This window comes from Vidua chalybeata, chromosome 33 (assembly GCF_026979565.1).
Source record: "Vidua chalybeata isolate OUT-0048 chromosome 33, bVidCha1 merged haplotype, whole genome shotgun sequence".
NCBI lineage: Eukaryota > Metazoa > Chordata > Aves > Passeriformes > Viduidae > Vidua > Vidua chalybeata.
In genome coordinates, this window is record NC_071562.1 from 318,329 (window position 1) to 344,689 (window position 26,361).

The following is a 26,361-nucleotide window of genomic DNA, read 5'->3' on the forward strand; positions in this document are numbered from 1 at the left end:
TCCAGAGTGGTTCGTTTATTGGGGGGGGGTGGGGGAGGGGCACCCCCGGGGGTCTCAGTCGTCCTTGAGCCCCCCGAACACCGAGGCCGGGACCTGCTTCTGCTCCAGCTGCACCTCTGGGGGGCGAGGGGGGAGGGGAGGGTCAGGGTGGGGGAGGGGCGCTCACCCATCCCCCACCAGGACCCCTCCCCACCCCTGGATCCCCCCCCGTGCCCCCCCCAATCCCAATGGCCCCTCCCCCACCATGCCCCTCCCCCCAGTACCATCAGGCCCCTTCCCCTCCCTGTGCCCCTCCCCCCCGATGCCCCTCCCCCCCCCGTGCCCCTCCCCCGGTACCGTCGGGCTCCTCCCCCTCCTCGTCCAGGTCGATCTCCTCGGGGTTCCCCTGCAGGGACAGGGGGGGCTCTGCCCCCGAGGGGGCCTCGGCCCTGCCCCGACCCCAATATCAGCACCAGGGGGACCCCAAAATCCATCAGAGCCCAGGGGGACCCCAAAATCCATCAGAGCCCGGGGGACCCCAAAATCAGCACCCAGACACCCCAAAATCCATCAGAGCCCGGGGGACCCCAAAATCAGCACCCAGAGACCCCAAAATCCATCAGAGCCCGGGGGACCCCAAAATCAGCACCCAGAGACCCCAAAATCCATCAGAGCCCAGGGGGACCCCAAAATCAGCACCCAGAGACCCCAAAATCCATCAGAGCCCGGGGGACCCCAAAATCAGCACCCAGAGACCCCAAAATCCATCAGAGCCCGGGGGACCCCAAAATCAGCACCCAGGGGGATCCCAAAATTGGCACCGGGGGGACCCAAAATGGACATTGGGGACCCCAAAACTGGCAGACCAGGGATTTCCAAAATCCATCCCAACCCAGGGGGACCCCAAAATTGGCACCAGGGACCCAAAATCCATCAGAACCCAGGGGGGACCCCCAAAATTGGTACCCAGAGACCCAAAATCAGCACCGGGGACCCCAAAATCGGCCTGAGGGATCCCCAAAATCCATCAGCAGTGGGGACCCCAAATTGGCACCATGGGGACCCCAAAATCAGCCCCAGCACCCTCGGGGGGCAGGCAGTGCAGAGTGGGTGTGGCCAAGGGCAGGGCAGGGCGTGGCAAGGTTGGGTGGGCGTGGCAATGGGTGTGGCAGAGTTAAGTGGGCGTGGCAGTGGGTGTGGCAGGGTTAGGTTGGCATTGCAGTGGGCGTGGCAGTGGGTGTGACAGGGTTAGGTGGGTGTGGCAGCAGGTGTGGCAGGGCAGGGCATGGCAAGGTTGGATGGGTGTGGCAGAGTTAAGTGGGTGTGGTGGGGTTAGGTTGGTATGGCAGTGGGCGTGGCAGTGGGTGTGGCAGGGTTTGGGTGTGGCAGCAGGTGTGGCAGGGCGTGGCAATGGGTGTGGCAGAGTTAAGTGGGTGTGGCAGCAGGTGTGGTGGGGTTAGGTTGGCATGGCAGTCGGCGTGGTAGTGGGCGTGGGAGCGGGCGTGGCAGGGTTAGGTTGGCGTGGCAGCAGGCGTGGCAGGGCAGGGCGTGGCCGGGCGTGGCTCACCTGACGAAGAGCACCTGCTGGGTGGGGCGGGGCGTGTCCCGCTGGGCCTCGGCCGCCAGCGCCTCGGCGCGCTGCTCCAGCAGCTTCATCTCGTCCAGGCCGCTCTGCCCCGGGGCCAGGTCCGACACTGCCCCGCCCCGCGGGGGTCAGCGGTGTCCGCACCCCAGGACCCCCCCAGGGACCCCCCATGGATCCCACACAACCCCCGGGACCCCCACAGCACCCCTGGGATCCCCCATGGAACCCCCCATGGACCCTGTGGCCCCCCATGGACACCCAGTGGCACCCCTGGGACCCCCCCATGGTCCCTGAGACACCCTGTGGACCCCTCACAGCCCCCACAACCACCATGGACCCCCACGGCCCCCCCCGGCCCCCCCAGGTGTTCCCCACCCCCCCTCCCGGCCTCCTCACCTGCCCTCCCCCCACTGTGGTTTCCCACCCGTCCCCTCTCACCTGTGCCCCTCCCACCATGGGCTGCTCCCCCACCTGTGCCCCTCACCTGTGCCTACCTGTGCCCCCCTGGGTGCCATACCTGTGCCCTCACCTGTGCCCCTCACCTGTGCCCCCCTGGGTGCCATACCTGTGCTGTACCTGTGCCCTCACCTGTGCCCCTCACCTGTGCCCCCCTGGGTGCCATACCTGTGCTGTACCTGTGCCCTCAGCTGTACCCTCACCTGTGCCCTCCCCATGCCTCCTGTGCCCCTGGTGCTGTACCTGTGCCCTCACCTGTGCCCTACCTGTGCCCCCCCAGGTGCCATACCTGTGCTGTACCTGTGCCCTCACCTGTACCTTCCCCGTGCCCCCCCATTTTGTACCTGTGCCCTCAGCTGTGCCCAACCTGTGCCCTCCCCGTGCCCTTGGTGCCCCCAATGCTATATCTGTGCCCTCACCTGTGCCCTCCCCATGCCATACCTGTGCCCTCACCTGTGCCCTCCCCGTGCCCCCCCATTTTGTACCTGTGCCCTCACCTGTGCCCTCCCTGTGCCCCCGGTGCCCCTGGTGCCCCACCTGTGCCCTCCCCTGGCACCCCCGGTGCCGTACCTGTGCCGGTGGCGCTGCCCGACACCTTGAGCATCTGCGAGGCCATGAAGTTCACCTGGGTGTTGTAGGTGGCCTGGACGCTGCGCTTGATGCGCAGCATCTCCCGGATGGTGTCCTCGTTACCGTGGCGGATCTCAAACTCCTTCCACGTCTGCCAGAAGCTGCCCGTGATCTGCGACAGGGACAGGGACGGGGGACATCATCAGGGATGTGGGGACATCATCAGGGACGTGGGGACATCATCAGGGACAGTGTGGGGACATCATCAGGGACGTGGGGACAGGGTGGAGACAGTGTGGGGACATCATCAGGGATGTGGGGACATCATCAGGGACATGGGGACAGAGTGGGGACAGTGTGAGGACAGTGTCAGATGTCAAATTCCTTCCACGTCTGCCAGAAGCTGCCCGTGATCTGCGACAGGGACAGGGACGTGGGGACATCATCAGGGACGTGGGGACATCATCAGGGACATGGGGACAGGGTGAGGACAGTGTGGGGACATCATCAGGGACATGGGGATAGGGTGGGGACATCATCAGGGACATGGGGACATCATCAGGGACATGGGGACAGGGTGGGGACATCATCAGGGACATGGGGACATCATCAGGGACGTGGGGACAGTGTGGGGACAGTGTGGGGACATCATCAGGGACATGGGGACATCATCAGGGACGTGGGGACAGTGTGGAGACAGTGTGGGGACATCATCAGGGACATGGGGACAGTGTGGGGACATCATCAGGGACATGGGGACATCATCAGGGACATGGGGATAGGGTGGGGACATCATCAGGGACATGGGGACATCATCAGGGACATGGGGACAGGGTGGGGACATCATCAGGGACATGGGGACATCATCAGGGACGTGGGGACAGTGTGGAGACAGTGTGGGGACATCATCAGGGACATGGGGACATCATCAGGGACGTGGGGACAGTGTGGAGACAGTGTGGGGACATCATCAGGGACATGGGGACAGTGTGGGGACATCATCAGGGACATGGGGATAGGGTGGGGACATCATCAGGGACATGGGGACATCATCAGGGACATGGGGACAGGGTGGGGACATCATCAGGGACATGGGGACATCATCAGGGACGTGGGGACAGTGTGGAGACAGTGTGGGGACATCATCAGGGACATGGGGACATCATCAGGGACGTGGGGACAGTGTGGAGACAGTGTGGGGACATCATCAGGGACATGGGGACATCATCAGGGACGTGGGGACAGTGTGGAGACAGTGTGGGGACATCATCAGGGACATGGGGACAGTGTGGGGACATCATCAGGGACATGGGGACATCATCAGGGACATGGGGATAGGGTGGGGACATCATCAGGGACATGGGGACATCATCAGGGACATGGGGACATCATCAGGGACGTGGGGACAGTGTGGAGACAGTGTGGGGACATCATCAGGGACATGGGGACATCATCAGGGACGTGGGGACAGTGTGGAGACAGTGTGGGGACATCATCAGGGACATGGGGACAGTGTGGGGACATCATCAGGGACATGGGGACATCATCAGGGACATGGGGACAGTGCGGAGACAGTGTGGGGACATCATCAGGGACGTGGGGACAGTGTGGGGACATCATCAGGGACGTGGGGACAGTGTGGGGACAGCGTGGGGACAGTGTCAGATGTCAAACTCCTTCCACATCTGCCAGAAGCTGCCTGTGATCTTGGACAGGGACATGGGGATGGTGTCAGGGACAGCCTGGGGACACGCCTGGCCAGGTGCCACCTCACCCGGGGGTCACAGATCTGCGAGCAGTGGGTGCCTCCAGTGCCCCCCAGTCCCATTCCCAGTCCATCCCAGTGCCCCCCAGTCCATCCCAGTCCCTCCCAGTCCATCCCAGTCCCTCCCAGTGCCCCCCAGTCCCATTCCCAGTCCATCCCAGTGCCCCCCAGTCCATCCCAGTGCCCCCCAGTCCCATTCCCAGTCCATCCCAGTCCCTCCCAGTGCCCCCCAGTCCCATTCCCAGTCCATCCCAGTCCCTCCCAGTGCCCCCCAGTCCCATTCCCAGTCCATCCCAGTCCCTCCCAGTGCCCCCCAGTCCCATTCCCAGTCCATCCCAGTCCCTCCCAGTCCCTCCCAGTCCCATTCCCAGTGCCCACCAGTCCATCCCAGTCCCATTCCCAGTCCCATTCCCAGTGCCCCCCAGTCCCTCCCAGTCCCATTCCCAGTGCCCCCCAGTCCCATTCCCAGTCCATCCCAGTCCCATTCCCATTCCCATTCCCAGTGCCCCCCAGTACCCCCAGTCCCATTCCCGGTGCCAGGCTCACCCGTGCGTCGCAGATCTGCGAGCAGTGAGTGCCCCCAGTCCCTCCCAGTCTGTCCCAGTCCCATTCCCAGTCCCTCCCAGTCCCATTCCCGGTGCCAGGCTCACCCGCGGGTCGCAGATCTGCGAGCAGTACGTGTAGATGGCGCGTGCCCGATCCACCTCGCCCAGCTTGCACTCCATGTCAGCGAAACGCAGGCACAGCTCCCGCGCCGCGTCGTCACCCAGCACCTGGGCACGGTGCCACCCGTGACGCCTGGGCCACCTGTGCCACCTGTGCCACTGTGCCACCTGGGCCACCTGTGCCACCCGTGACGCCTGGTCCACCTGTGACACCTGGGCCACTGTGCCAGCTGGGCCACCTGTGACGCCTGTGCCACCTGGGCCACTGTGCCACCCAGTGCCCAGCTGTGCCCACCTGTGTCTACCTGTGCCACTCAGTGCCCACCTGTGACACCTGTAACACCTGGGCCACCTGTGCCACCCAGTGCCCAGCTGTGCCACCTGTGCCCACCTGTACCTACCTCTGCCCACCTGTACCTAGCTATGCCCACCTGTGCCCCCAGACCCCACCTGTGCCCAGCTGTACATACCTGTGCTGTGCCCACCTGTACACCTCAGTTCCCACCTATGCCCGCCTGTACCCACCTATGCCAATCTGTGCCCACCTGTACCCCCGTGCACCAGGTGTGGGTGACCCTTCAAGTGTGCCCAGCCCCCCAGGCATGCCCAGGTGCCCCAGGTGTGCCAGGTGTCCCAGGTGTGCCCAGCCCCCCAGGTGCCCCAGGTGTGCCCACCTCAATGTCTCTCTGGTAGATGCGGGGCATGTGGGAACCCCTCAGTGTCCCCAGCCCCCCAGGTGTGCCCAGGTGTGCCAACCACGATGGCTCTCTGGTAGATGGGGCACGTGTCGGTGACCCCTCAGTGCCCTCAGCCCCAGAGTGCCCCCATGTCCCCAGGTGCCCCAGGTGTGCCCAGGTGTGTCCAGCCCCCCAGGTGCCCAGGTGTGCCCAGGTGTGTCCAGCCCCCCAGGTGCCCAGGTGCCCCAGGTGTGCCCACCTCGATGGCCCTCTGGTAGATGGGGCGCATGTGGGTGACCCCAGCCCCAGAGTGCCCCCATGTCCCCAGGTGCCCCAGGTGTGCCCAGGTGCCCCAGGTGTGCCCAGGTGCCCCAGGTGCCCAGGTGTGCCCAGGTGTGCCCACCTCGATGGCTCTCTGGTAGATGGGGTGTGTGTGGGTGACCCCGAAGAGCTCTGGGTACCCCTCAGTGCCCCCAGCCCCCCATGTCCCCAGGTGTCCCCAGCCCCCCAGGTGCCCCAGGTGTGCCCAGGTGTGCCCACCTCGATGGCTCTCTGGTAGATGGGGCGCGTGTGGGTGACCCCGAAGAGCTCTGGGTACCTCTCAGTGCCCCCAGCCCCCCATGTCCCCAGGTGTGCCCAGGTGTCCCCAGCCCCCCAGGTGTCCCCAGGTGTCCCCGGCCCCCCAGGTGTGCCAGGTGTGCCCACCTCGATGGCTCTCTGGTAAATGGGGTGCGTGTGGGTGACCCCAGCCCCAGAGTGCCCCATGTCCCCAGGTGCCCCAGGTGTGCCCAGGTGCCCCAGGTGCCCAGGTGTGCCAGGTGTGCCCACCTCGATGGCCCTCTGGTAGATGGGGCGCGTGTGGGTGACCCCGAAGAGCTCGGCGGCACGGCGGATGTAGATGTGGAACATGTCGCGCTGCTGGGCCGGGGGCACGGCCCGCGTGCCGCGCTCGTACACCGCCATGGCCCGGCGCGCCAGCCCAAACTGCTCCTCCAGGCGCGCGTACAGCAGGTAGATGGCTGGGGACACGCGGGGACACGGCACGGACATGGAGGGGACACGGCAGGGACACGGGGGGGACAGGGACAGGGACAGTGAGGGGACACGCGAGGACATGGGACAGGGACAAGGACAGTGAGGGGACACGCGGGGACATGGAGGGGACAGGGACAGGGACAGTGAGGGGACACGGGGGACATGGAGGGGACACACGGGGACACAAGGGGACACGGCAGGGACACACAGGGACATGACAGGGACACAGGGGGACAGGGGGGACAGGGACAGTGAGGGGACACACAGGGACACAGAGGGGACACACGGGGACATGGACAGGACATAGAGGGGACAGCCAGGGGACAGGGACAGTGAGGGGACACACAGGGACATGGAGAGGACACAGGGGGAACACGGGGGGGGACACGGGGTGGACACGGAGGGGACAGCCAGGGGACAGGGACAGTGAGGGGACAGGGATAGCGACAGTGTTTGGACAGGTACAGGGAGGGGACAGGGACAGGGACAGTGAGGGGACACACAGGGACATGGAGGGGACATGGAGAGGACACAGGGGGAACACGGGGGGGGACATGGGGTGGACACGGAGGGGACAGCCAGGGGACAGGGACAGTGAGGGGACAGGGATAGCGACAGTGTTTGGACAGGTACAGGGAGGGGACAGGGACAGGGACAGTGAGGGGACACACAGGGACATGGAGGGGACATGGAGAGGACACAGGGGGAACACGGGGGGGGGACACGGGGTGGACACGGAGGGGACAGCCAGGGGACAGGGACAGTGAGGGGACAGGGATAGCGACAGTGTTTGGACAGGTACAGGGAGGGGACAGGGACAGGGACAGTGAGGGGACACATGGGGACAACAGAGGGGACAGGGACAGGGACAGGGGTGAGGGAAAAAGACAGGGACAAGGGACAGTGAGGGGACAGGGACAGGGATACCTGTCCTGGCATCCCCTGGTCCCCTCTACCTGCCATGTCCCCAGTGTCCCCCATATCCCCCAATGTCCCCATCATCCACAATGTCCCCAACGTCCCTGATGTCCCCAATGTCTGCAATGTCTCCAGTGTCCCCAGTGTCTCCAATGTCCCCAACATTCCTGGTGTCCCCCATGTCCCCAGTGCCCTCTCAGTGTCCCCAACATCCCCAATGACCCCCACTGTCTCCGATGTCCCCAACAACCCCAATGTCCCCCAGTGTCCCCAATGTCCCCAATGCCGCCCATGTCCCCAGTGTCCCCCACATCCCCAATGTCCCCACTCTCCCTGATGTCCCCAATGACCCCCATGTCCCCAGTGCCCCCCACTGTCCCCAATGCCCCCCATGTCCCCACGTCCCCAGTGTCCCCATGTCCCCATGTCCCCTGTCCCTACTCTTGGCGTGCTGTGGGGGGCACCCGTCCAGCGCCTGCTCGAAGAGGTCCCGGGCCCGCTCCAGCTTCCGGCCCCCGTAGCGGGCCACGAACTTGGACAGGTACGTGAGCCAAAGGTCCCCGACGTGCGGCCAGCGGAACAGCGCGATGCCGCGCTCGTACGCCTGCGGGGACACGGGGACATTGGGGACACTGGGGACAGTGACACGGTGTCACCAGCGCGATGCCGCGCTCGTACGCCTGAGGGGACACGGGGACACTGGGGACATTGGGGACACTGGGGACAGTGACATGGTGTCACCAGCGGAACAGCGCGATGCCGCGCTCGTACGCCTGCGGGGACACAGGGACATTGGGGACACTGGGGACAGCGACACGGTGTCACCAGCACGATGCCGCGCTCGTATGCCTGAGGGGACAAGGGGACACTGGGGACACTGGGGACAGTGACACGGTGTCACCAGCGCAACAGCGCAATGCCGCGCTCGTACGCCTGCGAGGACATGGGGACATTGGGGACATTGGCATGGGGACATTGGGGACATCAGCATAGGGACACAGTGCCACCACTGGGGCAGCACGACACCGCGCCTGTACCCCCACAGGGACACCAGGGTGACACCCTTCTGAGCCACAGGGTCACCGTGGTGTCCCCAACACCCTCATGGAGTGTCCCCAACACCTTCCCAGAGTGTCCCCAACCTTTCCTGGTGTCCTCACTCTCTCTCTGGTCCTCATTTCCTCTCTGGGTGTCCCCATGTCCCCTCTGGGTGTCCCCAACCTCTCTGGTTGTCCCCATTTCCTCTCCTGGTGTCCCCAACCCCTCTGGCTGTCCCCAGTCCCTCTCTTGGTGTCCCCATTTCCTCTCTTGGTGTCCCCAACCCCTCTGGCTGTCCCCAGTCTCTCTCTGGGTCTCCCCAACCTCTCCTGGTGTCCCCACCCCTTCTCTGGGTGCCCCCAGTCCCTCTCTGGCTGTCCCCAAGCTCTCTCTGGCTGTCCCCAACCCCTCTCTGGCTGTCCCCAACCCCTCTCTGGCTGTCCCCATCTCCTCTCTTGGTGTCCCCATCTCCTCTGTTGTCCCCAGCCCCTTCCCTGGACATACCCCTGCCCTGCTGTGCCGGGATGTCCCCAACTGTCCCTGCAGTGTCCCAGCTGTCGCCATCTGTCCCCAGCCATCCCCATCTGCCCCCAGTGCCCCGATGTTACCTTGAAGCTGTCCCAGCTATCCCCATATGTCCCCAGATGTCCCCAATTATCCCCATCAGTCCCCAGCTGTCCCCATCTGCCCCCAGTGTCCCCAGTGTCCCTGGTGTCCCCGGTGTCCCTGTGTCACCTTGAAGCTGTCCCATCTATTCCCATCTATCCCCAGTGTCCCCGGTGTCCCCAACGGCCCCCAGTGTCCCCATCTGCTCCCAGTGTCCCCCGTGTCCCCAGCTGCCCCCAGTGTCCCTGGTGTCCCCATCTGCCCCCAGTGTCCCCAGTGTCCCCGGTGTCCCTCGGTGTCCCCAGTGTCCCCATGTCACCTTGAAGCTGTCCCAGCTATCCCCAGCTGCCCCCAGTGTCCCCGGTGTCCCCAGTGTCCCCATCTGCCCCCAGTATCCTCGGTGTCCCCAGTGTCCCCAGTGTCCCCCGGTGTCCCCATCTGCCCCCAGTGTCCCCGGTGTCCCCATCTGCCCCCAGTGTCCCCGGTGTCCCCAGCTGCCCCCAGTGTCCCCGGTGTCCCCGTGTCACCTTGAAGCTGTCCTCGAAGCGCCCGTGTTCCTCCAGCAGCAGCGCGTAGTTGATGACGATCTGGGGGGTGGCGATGCGCAGGTCCAGGATGCGCTCGTACACCGCTCGCGTGGACTGGGGACAGGGACGGGGACAGGGGGACACGGGGACAGGGGGACATGGGGACACAGGGACATGGGGACATGGGGACACAGGGACATGGGGACACAGGGACATGGGGACAGGGGGACATGGGGACACAGGGACACGGGGACATGGGGACATGGGGACAGGGGGACATGGGGACACAGGGACATGGGGACATGGGGACAGGGGGACATGGGGACACAGGGACATGGGGACACGGGGACATGGGGACAGGGACAGAGGGGACAGGGACAGGGGACAGCAGGGTCACAGCCAGGGCCAGCACTCCCCGGACACGGGGACACAGCGCTGTCCCTGGGGGGGTGGCACACGGCTGTCCCCACACCAACCCCACGTCCCCAGGTGTCCCCAGGTGTCCCCCACACCCAGCAGTGTCCCCTGTGTCCATCTCAATGTCCCCAGGTGTCCCCCATGTCCATTCCAATGTCCCCAGGTGTCCCCCATGTCCGCCCAGGTGTCCCCTGAGGCCCTCCAGGTGTCCCCCATACCCAGCCTGGTGTCCCCCATGTCCACCTGGATGTCCCCTGCTGTCCCCCGTGTCAACTCTGGTCTCCCCCAGCTGTCCCCAGGTACCTGCAGGTACCCCAGGTGCCCACCTGGCAGGTGCCCAGGTGTGCCCATGCCCCCCCCCAGGTGCCCCCAGGTGTGCCCGGTGCCCACCTGGAAGGTGCCCAGGTGTGCCCATGCCCTCCCAGGTGCCCCAGGTGTGCCCAGGTGTGCCCAAGTACCCCACCTAGAAGGTGCTCCGGTGTCCCCATGCTCCCCGCATGTGCCCAGGTGTGCCCAGGTGTGCCCATCCCCCCCAGGTGTGCCCAGGTGCCCCACCTGGAAAGGTGCTCAGGTGTGCCCATGCCCTCCCAGGTGCCCCCAGGTGCCCACCTGGAAGGTGCCCAGGCTCTCCTCCAGGTCGGCCAGCATGGCCCACACGCGCAGGGATTTGTAGAGCCGGTTCTGCACCGGCTCCGAGCTGTCGAAGAACTCGGCCCGGCGCGCCGGGAGAGCCGTGGCTTTCTGGGGGGAAAAACGGGGAAAATGGGAAAAATGGGGAAATGGGGGAAAATGGGGGGGAAAGGGGGGGGAAATGGGAGGAAATGGGGAAATGAGGAAAAAATGGGGGGAAATGGGGAAAAATGAGGAAAAAATGGGGAAAACGAGAGAAAAATGGGGGGAAAGGGGGAATGGGGGGAAAATGGGAAAAAGGGGGGAAAAGAGAAGACAAAGAAAGGAAAAAGGGGGAATAGGAGGAAAAATGGGGGGAAAGGTAGGGAAATAGGGAAAAAAGGGGGAAAAAGAAAAAAAAGAGAGGGGGAAAACAGAAGACAAAGGAAGAAAAAAGGGAAAAATAGGGGGGAAATGGTGAAAAATGGGGAAAAGGGTGGGGAAATGGGGAAAAAAGGGAAAAAAAAAAAAGGGAGGGGGAAATGGGGGGAAAAGGGGAAAATAGGGGATAAAAGTGGAAATGGGGAAAAAATGGGGAAAAAATGGGGAAAAAAGGGGGGAAGAAAAAAAATGGGGGAAAAAGGGGGAAAATGGAGGAAAAAAGGGTGGAAAATGAGAAAAAAACAGAGAAAAAAAGGGGGAGAAGGGGGGGGAAAGGAGAAAAAGGGGAAAAAGGGGGAAAAGGGGGAAAAGGGGGAAAAGGGGCGCCCGTTTTCGGGGTGTCCATTTTTGGGATCCCATTTTGGGGTCCCGTTTTTGGGGTGTCACTTTTGGTGTCCCATTTTTAGGGGTCCCGTTCTTGGGTCCTGTTTTCAGGGTGTCACTTTTGGGGTCCCATTTTTGGGGTCCCGTTCTGGGGTCTCATTTTTGGGGTCCCGTTTTTGGACTGTCACTTTTGGGGTCCCATTTTTGGGGTGTCAGTTTTGGAATCCCGTTTTTGGTGTCCCTTTTTGGGGTCCTGGTTTTGGGTTCTCCATTCTTGGGGTCCTGTTTACAAGGTCCCATTTTTGGGGTCCCATTTCTGGGGTGTCACTTTTGGAGTCCCATTTTTAGGGGTCCCGTTCTTGGGTCCCGTTTTCAGGGTGTCGTTTTTGGGGTCCCGTTTTTGGTGTCCCGTTTTTGGGGTGTCACTTTTGGGGTCCCATTTTTGGGGTCCCATTTTTGGGGTCCCGTTTTTGGGGTATCAGTTTTGGTGTCCCATTTTTGGGGTCCCGTTTTGGGGTCTCGTTTTTGGGGTCCCATTTCTGGGGTGTCACTTTTGGAGTCCCATTTTTAGGGGTCCCGTTCTTGGGTCCCGTTTTCAGGGTGTCACTTTTGGGGTCTCATTTTTGGGGCCCCGTTTTTGGACTGTCACTTTTGGGGTCCCGTTTTTGGGGTGTCAGTTTTAGGGTCCCATTTTTGGGGTGTCACTTTTGGTGTCCCATTTTTGGGGTCCTGTTTTGGGGTCTTGTTTTTGGGGTCCCGTTTTTGGAGTGTCACTTTTGGTGTCCCATTTTTGGGGTCCCGTTTCGGTGTCCCATTTTTGGTGTCCAATTTTCGGGGTGTCACTTTTGGGGTCCCGTTTCTGGGGGGTTGTTTTTGGGGTCCCTCTCTCGGGGTCCCCGACGCACCCGCAGCACGCTCAGCGCCTCCTGGTGCCGCTGGTGGCGCAGCTCCAGCTCCCCGAATTCGCACCAGATCGCGGCCAAATCCTCCACGCGGCGGAACCGAACCCGCGTGGCACGGGACAGAATGGACCTGGCCTGGGGACACACAGGGGACATGGGGACACTGGGGACACTGGGGACATCGGGGACATGGGGACATGGGGACATCGGGGACACTGGGGACATTGGGGACACTGGGGACATTAGGGACATGGGGACACTGGGGACCTCAGGGACATTGGGAACAGATCGGACCTGGTCTGGGGACACTGGGGACATTGGGACACTGGGGACAAGATAGACCTGGCCTGGGGACACACAGGGGACATGGGGACATTGGGGACATGGGGACATTGGGGACAGGATAGACCTGGCCTGGGGACACTGGGGACATGGGGACATCGGGCACACTGGGGACACTGGGGACACTGCGGGGACATTGGGGACATCGGGGACATTGGGGACATGGGGACATTGGGGACATGGGGACACTGGGGACATCGGGGACATTGGGGACATGGGGACACTGGGGACATGGGGACCTCAGGGACATTGGGAACAGGTCGGACCTGATCTGGGGACACAGGGGACACAGGGGACATTGGGGACATCGGGGACATCGGGACACTGGGGACTTCAGGGACATTGGGAACAGATCGGACCTGGTCTGGGGACACTGTGGACATTGGGGACATTGGGGACATGGGGACATTGGGGACATTAGGGACAGGATAGACCTGGCCTGGGGACACAGGGGACATGGGGACATTGGGCACACTGGGGGACACTGGGGACATTGGGGACACTGCGGGGACATTGGGGACATCGGGGACATGGGGACATCGGGCACACTGGGGACACTGGGGACATTGGGGACAGAACGGACCTGGCCTGGGGACAGGGGACATGGGGACATCGGGGACAGGATGGACCTGTGGACCTGGCCTGGGGATATCGGGGACATCAGGGACATTGGGACATTAGGGACAGGATGGACCTGGCCTGGGGACACGGGGGACATCGGGACACTGGACAGGATGGCCCTGGCCTGGGGACATGAGGGGACAGGTCTTGGGGGCACGGACAGGTTTGGCTGTCCCAGGCAGGGCTGGGGGGTCCCAGGTGTTTTGGGGGTGTCCCTCAGGGTTTGGGGTGTCCCTCAGGGTTGGGGGAGTCCCAGACTGTTTTGGGGTGCCCCCCAGGTTTTGGGGTGTCAGGCTGTTTCAGGGGTGTCCCTCAGGTTTTGGGGTGCGCCACAGGCAGGTTTGGGGGTGTCCCCCAGGTGGGTTTGGGGGCGTCCCTCAGGTTTTGGGGGTGTCACCCAGGTTTTGGGGTCCCAGGCTGTTTTGGGGGTGTCCCTCAGGGTTCAGGGGTGTCCCCCAGGTGTTGAGGTGTCCCCCAGGTGGGTTTGGGGTGTCCCCCAGGCAGGTTTTGCAGTGTCCCCCAGGCGGGTTTTGGGGTGCCCCCCAGGTGTTGAGGTGCCCCCCAGGTTTTGGGGTGCCCCCCAGGTGTTGGGGTCCCTCACATCATCCAGCTGCCCGTTGTCCTCGTAGAAGCGGGCGAAGGCCACCCAGAGCTCGTGGGGGCGGCCGGTGGCGCGCTGGGGATCCACCGTGCGCACGGCCTCGGTGAACGTCTGGATGATCTGGGACAGGGGACAGAGGGGACATCAGGGGACATGGGGGACATGGGGGACAGCAGGGACAGTGGGGACATCAGGGACAGTGGGGATAGCAGGGGACACAGCGGGACATGGGGGACATCAGGGACAGCAAGGACATCAGGGACAGCGGGGACACCACGGACAGTGGGGACATCAGGGACAGCAGGGACAGTGGGGACAGCAGGGACAGCAGGAACAGCGGGGACATTGGGGACAGTGGGGACATCAGGGACAGCAGCGGACATCGGGGACATTGGGGGTGTTGGGGGGACATTGTGGACATTGGGGACATTGAGAGATATTGGGGCATTGGGGGACATTGGAGACAGCCAGGGGACACTGGGGATGTTGGGGACATTGCAGGGACATTGGGGGACAAGGGGGGACATGGGGACATCAGGGACATTGGGGATCACACGGGGACAGCACAGCCACCACAACGCCACCACCAAAACCCCCCAAAACATCCTGCCTGCAATCCCCAGGCGTCCCCTCCGCCCAGCCAGCCACGTCCCCACGGTGTCCCCACAGTGTCCCCACGGTGTCCCTGCAGTGTCCCCGGTGTCCCCTCACCTTGTCGGGCTGTCCCTGGTGCAGGGCCACCCTCTTGTGCCACTCGTGCACGTTGTGGGGGTTCTGGCGCAGCAGCACGCTGTTGAGCAGCAGCGGCCGCCGCGCCATCAGCCGCTCGAAACGCGCCAGGCGCAGCTCCAGCTCCACCTCCTCTGCGGGGACACGGGGTGACAAGGGTGACACAGGGTGACACAGGGTGACACAGGGTGACAGGGGTGACAGGGATGACACAGGTACAGCGCGGGCACAGCGCCATCGGCTGCTCGAAACGTGCCAGGCACAGCTCCAGCTCCACCTCCTCTGCGGGGACAGGGGACAGAGGTGACATAGGGTGACACAGAGTGACACAGGGCGACAGGGGCCACACAGCGTCACAGGGGTCACACAGAGTGACACAGGGTCACAGGGGACATGGGGACACCCTGGGCACAGGGGTGACAGGAGTGACACAGGGTGACAAGGGTGACAAGGGTGACACAGGGGTCACACAGGGTCAGACATGGTCACAGGGGACACGGGGACACTGCGGGCACAGCGCCACAGCGCTTTGGGGTCCACTGCCCGTTTTTGGGGTCCCCCCAGTTTTTGGGGTGCCCTGCCCGATTTCGGGGCTCCCTGTTTGCACTGTCCTGGTCATGGTTCGGGGTGCCCTGCCCATTTTTGGGGTCCCCCTGTTTTTGGGGTGCCCTGCCCGTTTTTGGGGTGCCCTGCCCGTTTTTGGGGTCCCTCCGTTTTTGGGATCCCCCCCCGTTTTTGGGGTGCCCCCAGCTCCACACCATCCTGGCCATGGTTTGGGGTGCCCTGCCCAGTTTTAGGGTCCCCCCTTTTTTGGGGTGCCCTGCCCATTTTTGGGATCTTTCCCTGGTTTTGGAGTCTCCCCATTTTTGGGTGTCCCCCATTTTTGGGGTCCCCCCGTTTGTGGGGTGCCCTGCCCATTTTTGGGTTCTCTCTCTGGTTTTGGGGTCTCCCCGTTTTTGGGTCTCCCCATTTTTGGGGTCCCCCCCCGTTTTTGGGGTCCCCCCCGTTTTTGGGATCTCTCCCTGTTTTTGGAGTGCCCCCCATTTTTGGGATCTCTCCCCATTTTTGGTACTCCCCATTTTTGGGGTCCCCCCCGTTTTTGGGGTGCCCTGCCCATTTTTGGGTTCTCTCTCTGGTTTTGGGGTCTCCCCGTTTTTGGGTCTCCCCATTTTTGGGGTCCCCCCCATTTTTGGGGTGCCCCCCGTTTGTGGGGTGCCCTGCCCATTTTTGGGATCTCTCCCCGTTTTTGGGTCTCCCCGGTTTTGGGGTGCCCTGCCAGTTTTTGGGATCTCTCCCCATTTTTGGGGTCCCCCCCGGTTTTGGGGTCCCCCCCATTTTTGGGGTGCCCCCGGTTTTGGGGTGCCCCCCGTTTTTGGGGTCCCCCCCGTTTTTGGGGTGCCCCCCGTTTTTGGGGTGCCCCGTTCCGTACCGTCCTGGCCGCGGCCCAGCTGTGCCTGCGTGTCCAGCAGCGCGGCGATGACGCTCTCCTCGAAGCGTGCGTAGCTGTCGAAGACCTGCGTGAAATCCCGCACCGTCATCACCGTCTGCACGGCCTCCTCGTACACATCCCGGGCCTGGAACGGGATAAACCGGGATCAACCGGGATAAACCGGGATCAACATCGCCGTCTGCACGGCCTCCTCGTACACATCCCGGGCCTGGAACGGGATAAACCGGGATCAACCGGGATAAACCGGGATCAACATCGCCGTCTGCACGGCCTCCTCGTACACATCCCGGGCCTGGAACGGGATAAACCGGGATCAACCGGGATAAACCAGGATCAACATCGCCGTCTGCACGGCCTCCTCGTACACATCCCAGGCCTGCAACGGGATAAACCAGGATCAACCGGGATAAACCGGGATCAACATCGCCGTCTGCACGGCCTCCTCGTACACATCCCGGGCCTGCAACAGGATAAACCGGGATCAACTGGGATAAACCGGGATCAACATCGCCGTCTGCACGGCCTCCTCGTACACATCCCGGGCCTGGAACGGGATAAACCGGGATCAACATCACCGTCTGCACGGCCTCCTCGTACACATCCCGGGCCTGGAACAGGACAAACCGGGATCAACTGGGATCAACCGGGATTAACTGGGATAAACCAGGATTAACATTGCCGTCTGCACGGCCTCCTCGTACACATCCCGGGCCTGGAACGGGATAAACCAGGATCAACCGGGATAAACCGGGATCAACATCGCCATCTGCACGGCCTCCTCGTACACATCCCGGGCCTGGAACGGGATAAACCAGGATACACTGGGATAAACTGGGATTAACCAGGATAAACTGGGATTAACATTGCTGTCTGCACGGCCTCCTCGTACACATCCCGGGCCTGGAACGGGACAAACCGGGATCAACCGGGATAAACCAAGATTAACTGGGATAAACTGGGATTAAAACTTCTGTCATCGCAGCTTCCTCATACATATCCCGGGCCTGGAACGGGATAAACGGGACTGGGGACGGGGGATGGGGACAGTGGTGGCCCTGGGTGGTGACAGGGACTGGACGGCAGCTGGGGACAGGGAGTGGCAGTCAGGGACAGCTGTGTCTGGCTGTCTGTCCCACCTGTGTCTGTCTGTCCGAGCTGTTTCAGCCTGTCCCAGCTGTGTCAGTCTGAGCCATGGCTGTCAGTCTGTCCCAGGTGCATCAGTCCCAGGTGTGTCAGTTTATCCCAGGTGTGTCACTCTGTCCCAGGTGTGTCAGTTTATCCCAGGTGTATCAGTTTATCCCAGGTGTGTCAGTCAGTCCCAGGTGTATCAGTTTATTCCAGGTGTGTCAGTTTATCCCAGGTGTGTCAGTCAGTCCCAGGTGTGTCAGTTTATCCCAGGTGCCCCCGGGTGCCCGCAGTGTCACCTTCTCCAGGTGGCCGCAGCGCACGTAGCAGTCGGCCAGGGCGCCCCAGAGCCGGCCCCGCTGGTCGGTGAAGCGCGTCAGGCCGCCCCGGATGATGCCGCCGGCGTCCAGCGAGCGCACGCGGTCGGGGTGCTGGGAGAGCAGCTCGCACAGCTCCTGCCACAGCTGGGGAAAACAGGCTGTGAGAGATCCCAAATCCACCCCAAATCCATCCCAAATCCATCCTAAACCCATCCCAAATCCAGCCCGGGGTGCTGGGAGAGCAGCTTGCACAGCTCCTGCCATAACTGCGGAAAAAAGGCTGTGAGAGATCCTAAATCCATCCCAAATCCATCCCAAATCCATCCAAGACCCATCCCAAAACTGCCCTAAATCCATCCCAAATCCACCCCAAAGCTGCCCCAAATCCACCCCAAAGCTGCCCCAAATCCACCCCGGGGTGCTGGGAGAGCAGCTCGCACGGCTCCTGCCACAGGTGTCCCCATGTGTCCCCAGGTGCCCCCCAGCTGCACCCTGGTGCCCTGTCCCCCACCCCAGGTGCCCCCAGTTGCCCCCCAGGTGCCCTGTGCCCCCCTCAGGTACCCCCAGGTGACCCCAGACACCCCCCACGTGTCCTCAGCTGCTCCCCAGGTGCCCTGTGCCCCTCCCAGGTGTCCCCAGGTGCCCTGTGCCCTCGAGATGTCCCCCAGGTGCTGTGTACCCCCCTCAGCTGCCCCCAGGTGCCCCCAGCACCCTCCAGGTGTCCCCAGGTGCCTCCTAAGTGCCCTCCAAGTGCCCCCAGGTGCCCCCCGGGTGCCCCCAGGCACCCCCCGGGTGCCCCCAGGCACCCCTCACGTGCCCTTCAAGTGCCCCCCAGGTGTCCCCAGCTGCCCCCCAGGTGCCCACCTGGTAGTTGGACTTGCCCTGGCGGGACACAAAGCGCTCGTCGTTCACCAGCCGGGCCAGCACCTGCGCGGCCTCGTCCAGGCGGCCCACGGAGCGCAGGTAGGCCACGTACTGCTCTGCCTCCTCGGGACACAGCTGGGGACAAGAGTGTCACCTGTGCCACCTGAGCCCCCCCTGTACTGCTCTGCCTCCTCGGGACACAGCTGGAGACAAGAGTGTCACCTGTGTCACCTCAGTGTCACCTGAGAGTCACCTGAGCCCCCCTGTACTGCTCCGCCTCCTCGGGACACAGCTGGGGACAAGAGTGTCACCTGTGTCACCTCAGTGTCACCTGAGAGTCACCTGAACCCCCCCTGTATTGCTCCGCCTCCTTGGGACACAGCTGGGGACAAGAGTGTCACCTGTCACCTGAGTGTCACTCGAGTGTCACCTGAACCCCCTGTACTGCTCCGCCTCCTCGGGACACAGCTGGGGACAAGAGTGTCATCTGTGTCACCTCAGTGTCACCTGAGAGTCACCTGAGCCCCCCTGTACTGCTCCGCCTCCTCGGGACACAGCTGGGGACAGCGCCACCCCCGTGTCACCTCAGTGTCACCTGGGTCACCTCAGTGCCAGGTATGTCACCAGGTGTGCCCAAGTATGCCCAGGTGAGTGCCCATGTGAGTGCTCAGGTGCGCCCAGGTGTGCCCAGGTACCTTGAGGAAGCGGCGGAAGACGCGCACGGCGGTCTCGGGCAGCGGGGGGGGGTGTGTGTGTGTGTGTGTGTGTGCCCAGGTGCCCCCAGGTGTGCCCAGGTGAGTGCCCAGGTGCCCCCAGGTGAGTGCCCAGGTGCCCCCAGGTGTGCCCAGGTGAGTGCCCAGGTGTGCCCAGGTGCCCCCAGGTACCTTGAGGAAGCGGCGGAAGACGCGCACGGCGGTCTCGGGCAGCGGGGGGGGGTGTGTGTGTGGGTGTGTGTGTGTGTGCCCAGGTGCCCCCAGGTCAGTGCCCAGGTGCCCCCAGGTGTGCCCAGGTACCTTGAGGAAGCGGCGGAAGACGCGCACGGCGGTCTCGGGCAGCGGGTGTGTGTGTGTGTGTGTGTGTGAGTGTGCCCAGGTGCCCCCAGGTGTGCCCAGGTGCCCCCAGGTGTGCCCAGGTACCTTGAGGAAGCGGCGGAAGACGCGCACGGCGGTCTCGGGCAGGGGGTGGCGGCGCACGAAGCTCAGGTAGGGCGGCCAGAGGCGCCGGTGCTGCGTGATGGGCAGCGCCCGCAGCGCCCGGTCAAACGTCCGGCGCGTCCGAGTGACCCGGCCCTGCTCGGCCAGGAACTGGCAGTAATCCAGCCAGATCCGCGGCATCTGGGGACATTGGGGACATTGCTGGGGACAGGAACTGGCAGTAATCCAGCCAGATCCGCGGCATCTGGGGACAGGGGACATTGGGGACATTGGGGACATTGCTGGGGACACTGGGGACATTGGGGACAGGAACTGGCAGTGATCCAGCCAGATCCGCGGCATCTGGGGACAGGGGACATTGGGGACATTGCTGGGGACAGGAACTGGCAGTGATCCAGCCAGATCCGCGGCATCTGGGGACAGGGGACATTGGGGACATTGCTGGGGACAGGAACTGGCAGTGATCCAGCCAGATCCGCGGCATCTGGGGACAGGGGACATTGGGGACACTGGGGACATTGCTGGGGACACTGGGGACATTGGGGACAGGAACTGGCAGTGATCCAGCCAGATCCGCGGCATCTGGGGACAGGGGACATTGGGGACATTGCTGGGGACAGGAACTGGCAGTGATCCAGCCAGATCCGCGGCATCTGGGGACAGGGGACATTGGGGACATTGGGGACATTGCTGGGGACATTGGGGACACTGGGGACAGGAACTGGCAGTGATCCAGCCAGATCCGCGGCATCTGGGGACAGCAGAAACATTGGGGACATTGCTGGGGACACTGGGGACATTGGGTACATTGCTGGGGACATAGGGGACATTGCTGGGGACACTGGGGACATTGGGTACATTGCTGGGGACATTGGGTACATTGCTGGGGACATTGGGGACATCACTGGGGACATCGCTGCGGACGCTGGGGACATTGCAGGGATGGGGGACATCGGGGATATCAGAGACACTGAGACACTGGGGACATTGGGGACAGGAAGTGGCAGTGATCCAGGCAGATTCACGGCACCTGGGGACACTGGGGACATTGGGGACAGCAGGGACATTGAGGAGCACTGGGGACATTGAGGACACTGGGACGTGGGGACATTGGTGACACTGGGGACACGGTGGATGGCAGTGTCCCCGCCCTGCTCAGCTGTGCTCCGGTGTCCACGAGGGGCCAGAGCCACCCCAGGGTGGCAGTGTCCTCCCCGTGTCCCCAAACCCCACGTCACCTGTGCCCCTTGTCCCACTCGTGTCCCCTAAGGCCTCCCTGTGTCCCTGTCACCTCCCTGCCCGGTGTCCCCACATCCCACTCGTGTCCCCGTGTCCCCTGTGTCCCCACCCCCCCCCGTGTCCCCTCATGTCCCCTCATCCCTGACCCCATCCTGCCGTGTGCCCCCAAGCCCTGCCCACCCCCCATGTCCCCATGTCCCCCGGTATCCCCGAGTGTCCCCTCATGTCCCCAGGTGTCCCCATGTTCCTGGGTGTCCCCACGTCTCCCCAAGTCCCCAGGTGTCCCTGGGTGTCCCCATGTCCCAGGTGTCCCCTCATGTCCCCAGGCGTCCCAGATGTCCCAGCTGTCCCCTCATATCCCCAGGTGTCCCCCCAGGTGTCCCCAGGTATCCCCAGCTGTCCCCAGGTGTCTCAGCTGTCCCCAGGTGTCCCCTCATGTCCCCATGTCCCCAGGTGTCCCCATATCCCCATGTTTCCAGGTGTCCCCTCATGTCCCCAGGTGTCCCCATGTCCCCATGTTCCCAGGTGTCCCCTCATGTCCCCAGGTGTCCCCATGTCCCCAGGTGTCCCCTCATGTCCCCAGGTGTCCCCATGTCCCCAGGTTTCCCCTCATGTCCCCATGTCCCCAGGTGTCCCCTCATGTCCCCTTATGTCCCCAGGTGTCCCCTCATGTCCCCATGTCCCCAGGTGTCCCCCCAGGTGTCCCCAGGTGTCCCCCAAGGTGTCCCCAGGTGTCCCCGCGCCCTCACCTTGTGCATGAACACCAGCGCCCTCTCGTGGACGGCGTTGGCCTCCTCGAAGGCGGGGTCCGAGGGACAGCGACCTTTGACCTGCGCCCTGCGCTGCCGCAGGTACTGGTACCACAGCTTGTAACTGGGGACAGGTGCCACCGGTCACCTGGGCACCTGGCACACCTGGCACACCTGGCACAGGGACTGGTACCACAGCTTGTAACTGGGGACAGGTGCCACCGGTCACCTGGGCACCTGGCACACCTGGCACAGGTACTGGTACCACAGCTTGTAACTGGGGATAGGTGCCACCGGTCACCTGGGCACCTGGCACACCTGGCACAGGTACTGGTACCACAGCTTGTAACTGGGGATAGGTGCCACCGGTCACCTGGGCACCTGGCACACCTGGCACACCTGGCACAGGTACTGGTACCACAGCTTGTAAATGGGGACAGGTGCCACCGGTCACCTGGCACCCCTGTCACACCTGTCACCTGTGCCACCCCGCTGTCCTGTCGCTTGTGCCAACGCTGTCACTGGGGCCACCCCCCCCGGGCTACCCCTGTCACTCCTGTCACCTGAGCCACCCTGTCACCTGTGTCACTCCTGTCATCTGTGTCACCGGTGTCACCCTGTCATCTGTGTCACTCCTGTCACCTGTGTCACCTGTACCACCCTGTCACCTGTGTCTCTCCTGTCACCTGAGCCACCTAACACCCTGTCACCTGTGTCACCCTGTCACCTGTGTCACCTCCTGTGTCACCCTGTCACCTGTGTCACTCCTGTCACCTGTGTCACCTCCTATGTCACCCTGTCACCTGTGTCATTCCTGTCACCTGTGTCACCTCCTGTGTCACCCTGTCACCTGTGTCACTCCTGTCACCTGTATCACCTCCTATGTCACCCTGTCACCTGTGTCACTCCTGTCACCTGTGTCACTCCTGTCACCTGTGTCACCTCCTATGTCACCCTGTCACCTGTGTCACTCCTGTCACCTGTGTCACCCTGTCACCTGTGTCAACTCCTATGTCACCCTGTCACCTGTGTCACTCCTGTCACCTGTGTCACCTCCTATGTCACCCTGTCACCTGTGTCACTCCTGTCACCTGTGTCACCTCCTATGTCACCCTGTCACCTGTGTCACTCCTGTCACCTGTGTCACCTCCTGTGTCACCCTGTCACCTGTGTCACTCCTGTCACCTGTGTCACCTCCTATGTCACCCTGTCACCTGTATCACTCCTGTCACCTGTGTCACCTATGTCACCCTGTCACCTGTGTCACTCCTGTCACCTGCGTCACCCTGTCACCTGTGTCACCTCCTATGTCACCCTGTCACCTGTGTCACTCCTGTCACCTGTGTCACCTCCTATGTCACCCTGTCACCTGTGTCACTCCTGTCACCTGTGTCACCTCCTATGTCACCCTATCACCTGTGTCACTCCTGTCACCTGTGCCGCCCCGGTCACGTGAGCCACGCCCCGTCCCAGGTGCCACCCATCACCTGGCCAGCCCTTGTCACCTGCTGTTACCTGACAGGACCCCGCTGTCCCTGTCCCCACAGGTGTGCCCAGGTGAGCCCCCAAAGGTCCCTGTGCCCTCCAGGTACACCCAGGTGTGCCCAGGTGCATTTCCAGAGCCCCCAGGTGCACCCCGGTGCCCCCCAAGTGTGCTCAGGTATATCCCAGGTGTGCCCAAATGTATTTCCAGAGCCCCCCCAGGTGCACCCCGGTGCCCCCCAAGTGTACTCAGGTATATCCCAGGTGTGCCCAGGTGCATTTCCAGAGCCCCCAGGTGCACCCCGGTGCCCCCCAAGTGTGCTCAGGTATATCCCAGGTGTGCCCAGATGTATTTCCAGAGCCCCCCCAGGTGTGCCACGGTGCCCCCCAAGTGTGCTCAGGTATATCCCAGGTGTGCCCAGATGTATTTCCAGAACACCCAGGTGCACCCCAGGTGCCCCCAGCTGTCCTCAGGTGTATCCCAGGTGCCCCCAGCCCCTCCCAGGTGCCCCCAGATGCCCTCAGGTGCATCCCAGGTACCCCTAGGTGTATCCCAGGTTCCCCCCAGGTACCTTCAGGTGTATCCCAGGTGCCCCCCAGATGCCCCCAGCTGTATCCCAGGTACCCCCCAGGTACCCGAGGTGCCCCCAGCCCCCCCCAGGTGCCCTCAGGTGTATCAGTGCCCCCAGATGGCCCCAGGTGTATCCCAGATGACCCCAGGTGTATCCCAGTGCCCCCAGGTACCCCCAGGTGTATCCCAGGTGTATCCCACATGCCCTCAGGTGTATCCCAGGTGCCCCCCAGGTGCCCCCAGGTGTATCCCAGGTGCCCCCCAGATGCTGCCAGGTGTATCCCAGGTGCCCCTAGGTACTCCCAGCTGCCCCCAGGTGCCCTCAGGTGCATCCCAGGTGCCCCCCAGGTGTATCCCAGGTGCCCCCAGGTACTCCCAGCTGCCCCCAGGTGCATCCCAGGTGCCCCCCAGGTGTATCCCAGGTACCCTCCAGATGTCCCCAGATGCTCCCAGGTGCCCCCAGATGCCCTCAGGTGCATTCCAGGTACCCCCAGGTGTATCCCAGGTGCCCCCAGGTGCCCGTACCTGCCAGGCAGCTCCCTCAGGGCTCTCTCGTAGATCTGGTTGAGGCGGGGCCGGGGCCCGCGCTGCCGGGCCTGCGCGTAACGGAGCCAGCCCCGCACCGAGAAGGGGTTCCGCAGGAGCTCCTCCTCGTGCTGCACCTCCTCTTCCTCCTGAGGGGACAGGGGACATGGGGACATTGGGGACATGGGGACATTGGGAACATTGGGACATTGGGGACATTGGGGACATGGGGACATTGGGGACACTGGGGACATTGGGGACATGGGGACATTGGGGACATGGGGACACTGGGGACATTGGGGACACTCAAGAGACATTGGGGACATTGGGGAGCTCTTCATGTTGCACCTTCTCTTCCTCCTGAGGGGACAGTGGGGACAACTGGGGACACTGGGGACATTGGGGACACTGGGGACATTGGGGACATGGGGACATTGGGGACATGGGGACACTGGGGACATTGGGGACATTGGGGACACTCAAGAGACATTGGGGAGCTCTTCATGTTGCACCTCCTCTTCCTCCTGAGGGGACAGTGGGGACAACTGGGGACACTGGGGACATTGGGGACACTCAGGGGACATTGGGGACACTCAGGGGACACTCAGGGGACATTGCTGACACTCACGGGACATTTGGGACACTCACGGGACACTGGAGACACTCAGGGGACACTCACGGGACACTCAGGGGACAGCTCCTTCTCCCGAGGGGACAGTTGGGGACATGAGGACACTCAGGGGACACCTCTGGGGACAGGGGACAGCTCCGCCTCATGCTGAGGGGACACAGGGACACGGAGGGGACAGAGGAGACAGTGACAGGGAACAGAGAGGGATGGGGACAGGGATGGGGACAGAGGGGACAGGGACAGGAACAGGGACACAGGGACAGGGATGGGGACAGGGGACAAAGGGACATCAGGGGGACACAGGGACAGGGACACAGGGACAGGGACACAGGGACAGGGACACAGGGACAGGGACACAGGGACAAGGACACCCGCAGCGTCCCCTGCAGGGGGGGACACAGAGGTGACAGGGACAGGGACAGCCACAGCCCCGCGTGGCCCCTGGAGGCACAGGGGGACAAGGGGACACACAGGGGACAGGGACAGGGGACAAGAGAGCCTCGTGGGGACGTGAGTGGGGGAGTGAGGGGGCAGTGGGGACACACAGGGGACAGGGACAGGAAGAGGGGACAGGGACAGGGGACAGGGACAGGGAACAGAGACAAGGAGCAGAACACAGAGCGCCAGCAGGAGGTGACAGAGCCGGGGCTGACAGCGACAGGGTGGCACAGGGACACGGGGACAGGGACACAGGGACACGAGAGGGGACAGAGACGAGGACAGGGACACGGGGATAGGGACGTGGGGACACAGGAGGGGACAGGAGGGGATAAGAAGGGACACAAGGCGACAGGAGGGGACAGAGATGCGGACACGAGGGGACAGGAGGGGACAGGAGGGGACAGAGATGCGGACACGAGGGGACAGGAGGGGACAGGAGGGGACAGAGATGCGGACACGAGGGGACAGGAGGGGACAGGAGGGGACAGAGATGCGGACACGAGGGGACAGGAGGGGACAGGAGGGGACACGAGGGGACAGAGATGCGGACACGAGGGGACAGGAGAGGACACGAGGGGACAGGAGGGGACAGGAGGGGACACGAGGGGACAGGAGGGGACACGAGGGGACAGCCCCGCACTCACGAAGCACAGCTCGGGCCGCGCCGGGCCCGGCCCCGCTCCGGGATCCGCCATCGCTGCGGGCCCCGCTTCCCCTGCCGGCCCGGGTTCCGCCATCGCTCCCGGCTCCGCCATCGCTGCCGGTTCCTCCATCGCTCCCGGCTCCGCCATCGCTCCCGGTTCCTCCATCGCTCCCGGCCGCTGCTCGGGGCCGGGCCCCGCTCCCGGGGCCGCTCCCGGCGGCTCCTCCCGCGCCGCCATCTCCGCCTCAGCCGCCGCCATTTTCCCGCGCCCTCGCTCACTTCCGGCGCGCCGCCCTCACTTCCGGCGCCTCTGTTCCGTCCTTCCCGCTCTCCCTTTTCATTGGTCCAGCTTTTTTCGGT

General features: G+C 63.4%; 1 protein-coding gene across 2 annotated transcripts; it reads right to left on the reverse strand.

The window, feature by feature from the left end:
- Nucleotides 1-26,360, reverse strand: XAB2 (XPA binding protein 2). 2 transcript variants are annotated; one of them, XM_053968285.1, is made up of 19 exons: nucleotides 26,003-26,360; nucleotides 24,287-24,435; nucleotides 21,709-21,832; nucleotides 19,703-19,900; nucleotides 18,567-18,701; nucleotides 17,682-17,846; nucleotides 16,237-16,381; nucleotides 14,790-14,941; nucleotides 14,079-14,198; nucleotides 12,518-12,649; nucleotides 10,848-10,979; nucleotides 9,822-9,935; nucleotides 8,092-8,254; nucleotides 6,526-6,716; nucleotides 5,006-5,128; nucleotides 2,591-2,762; nucleotides 1,547-1,673; nucleotides 337-428; nucleotides 1-116 (listed from the first exon to the last, which is right to left on the reverse strand). In XM_053968285.1, the coding sequence occupies exons 1-19, from the start codon at nucleotides 26,258-26,260 to the stop codon at nucleotides 55-57; spliced, it is 2,754 nt and encodes a 917-aa protein (XP_053824260.1). In that variant the 5' UTR covers nucleotides 26,261-26,360; the 3' UTR covers nucleotides 1-54. The 2 variants fall into 2 exon arrangements, with proteins under 2 accessions (XP_053824260.1, XP_053824261.1); XM_053968286.1 differs by lacking the exons at nucleotides 1-116; nucleotides 337-428; nucleotides 1,547-1,673; nucleotides 2,591-2,762 and adding an exon at nucleotides 2,822-3,004.
- Nucleotide 26,361: the final 1 nt, after the last annotated feature.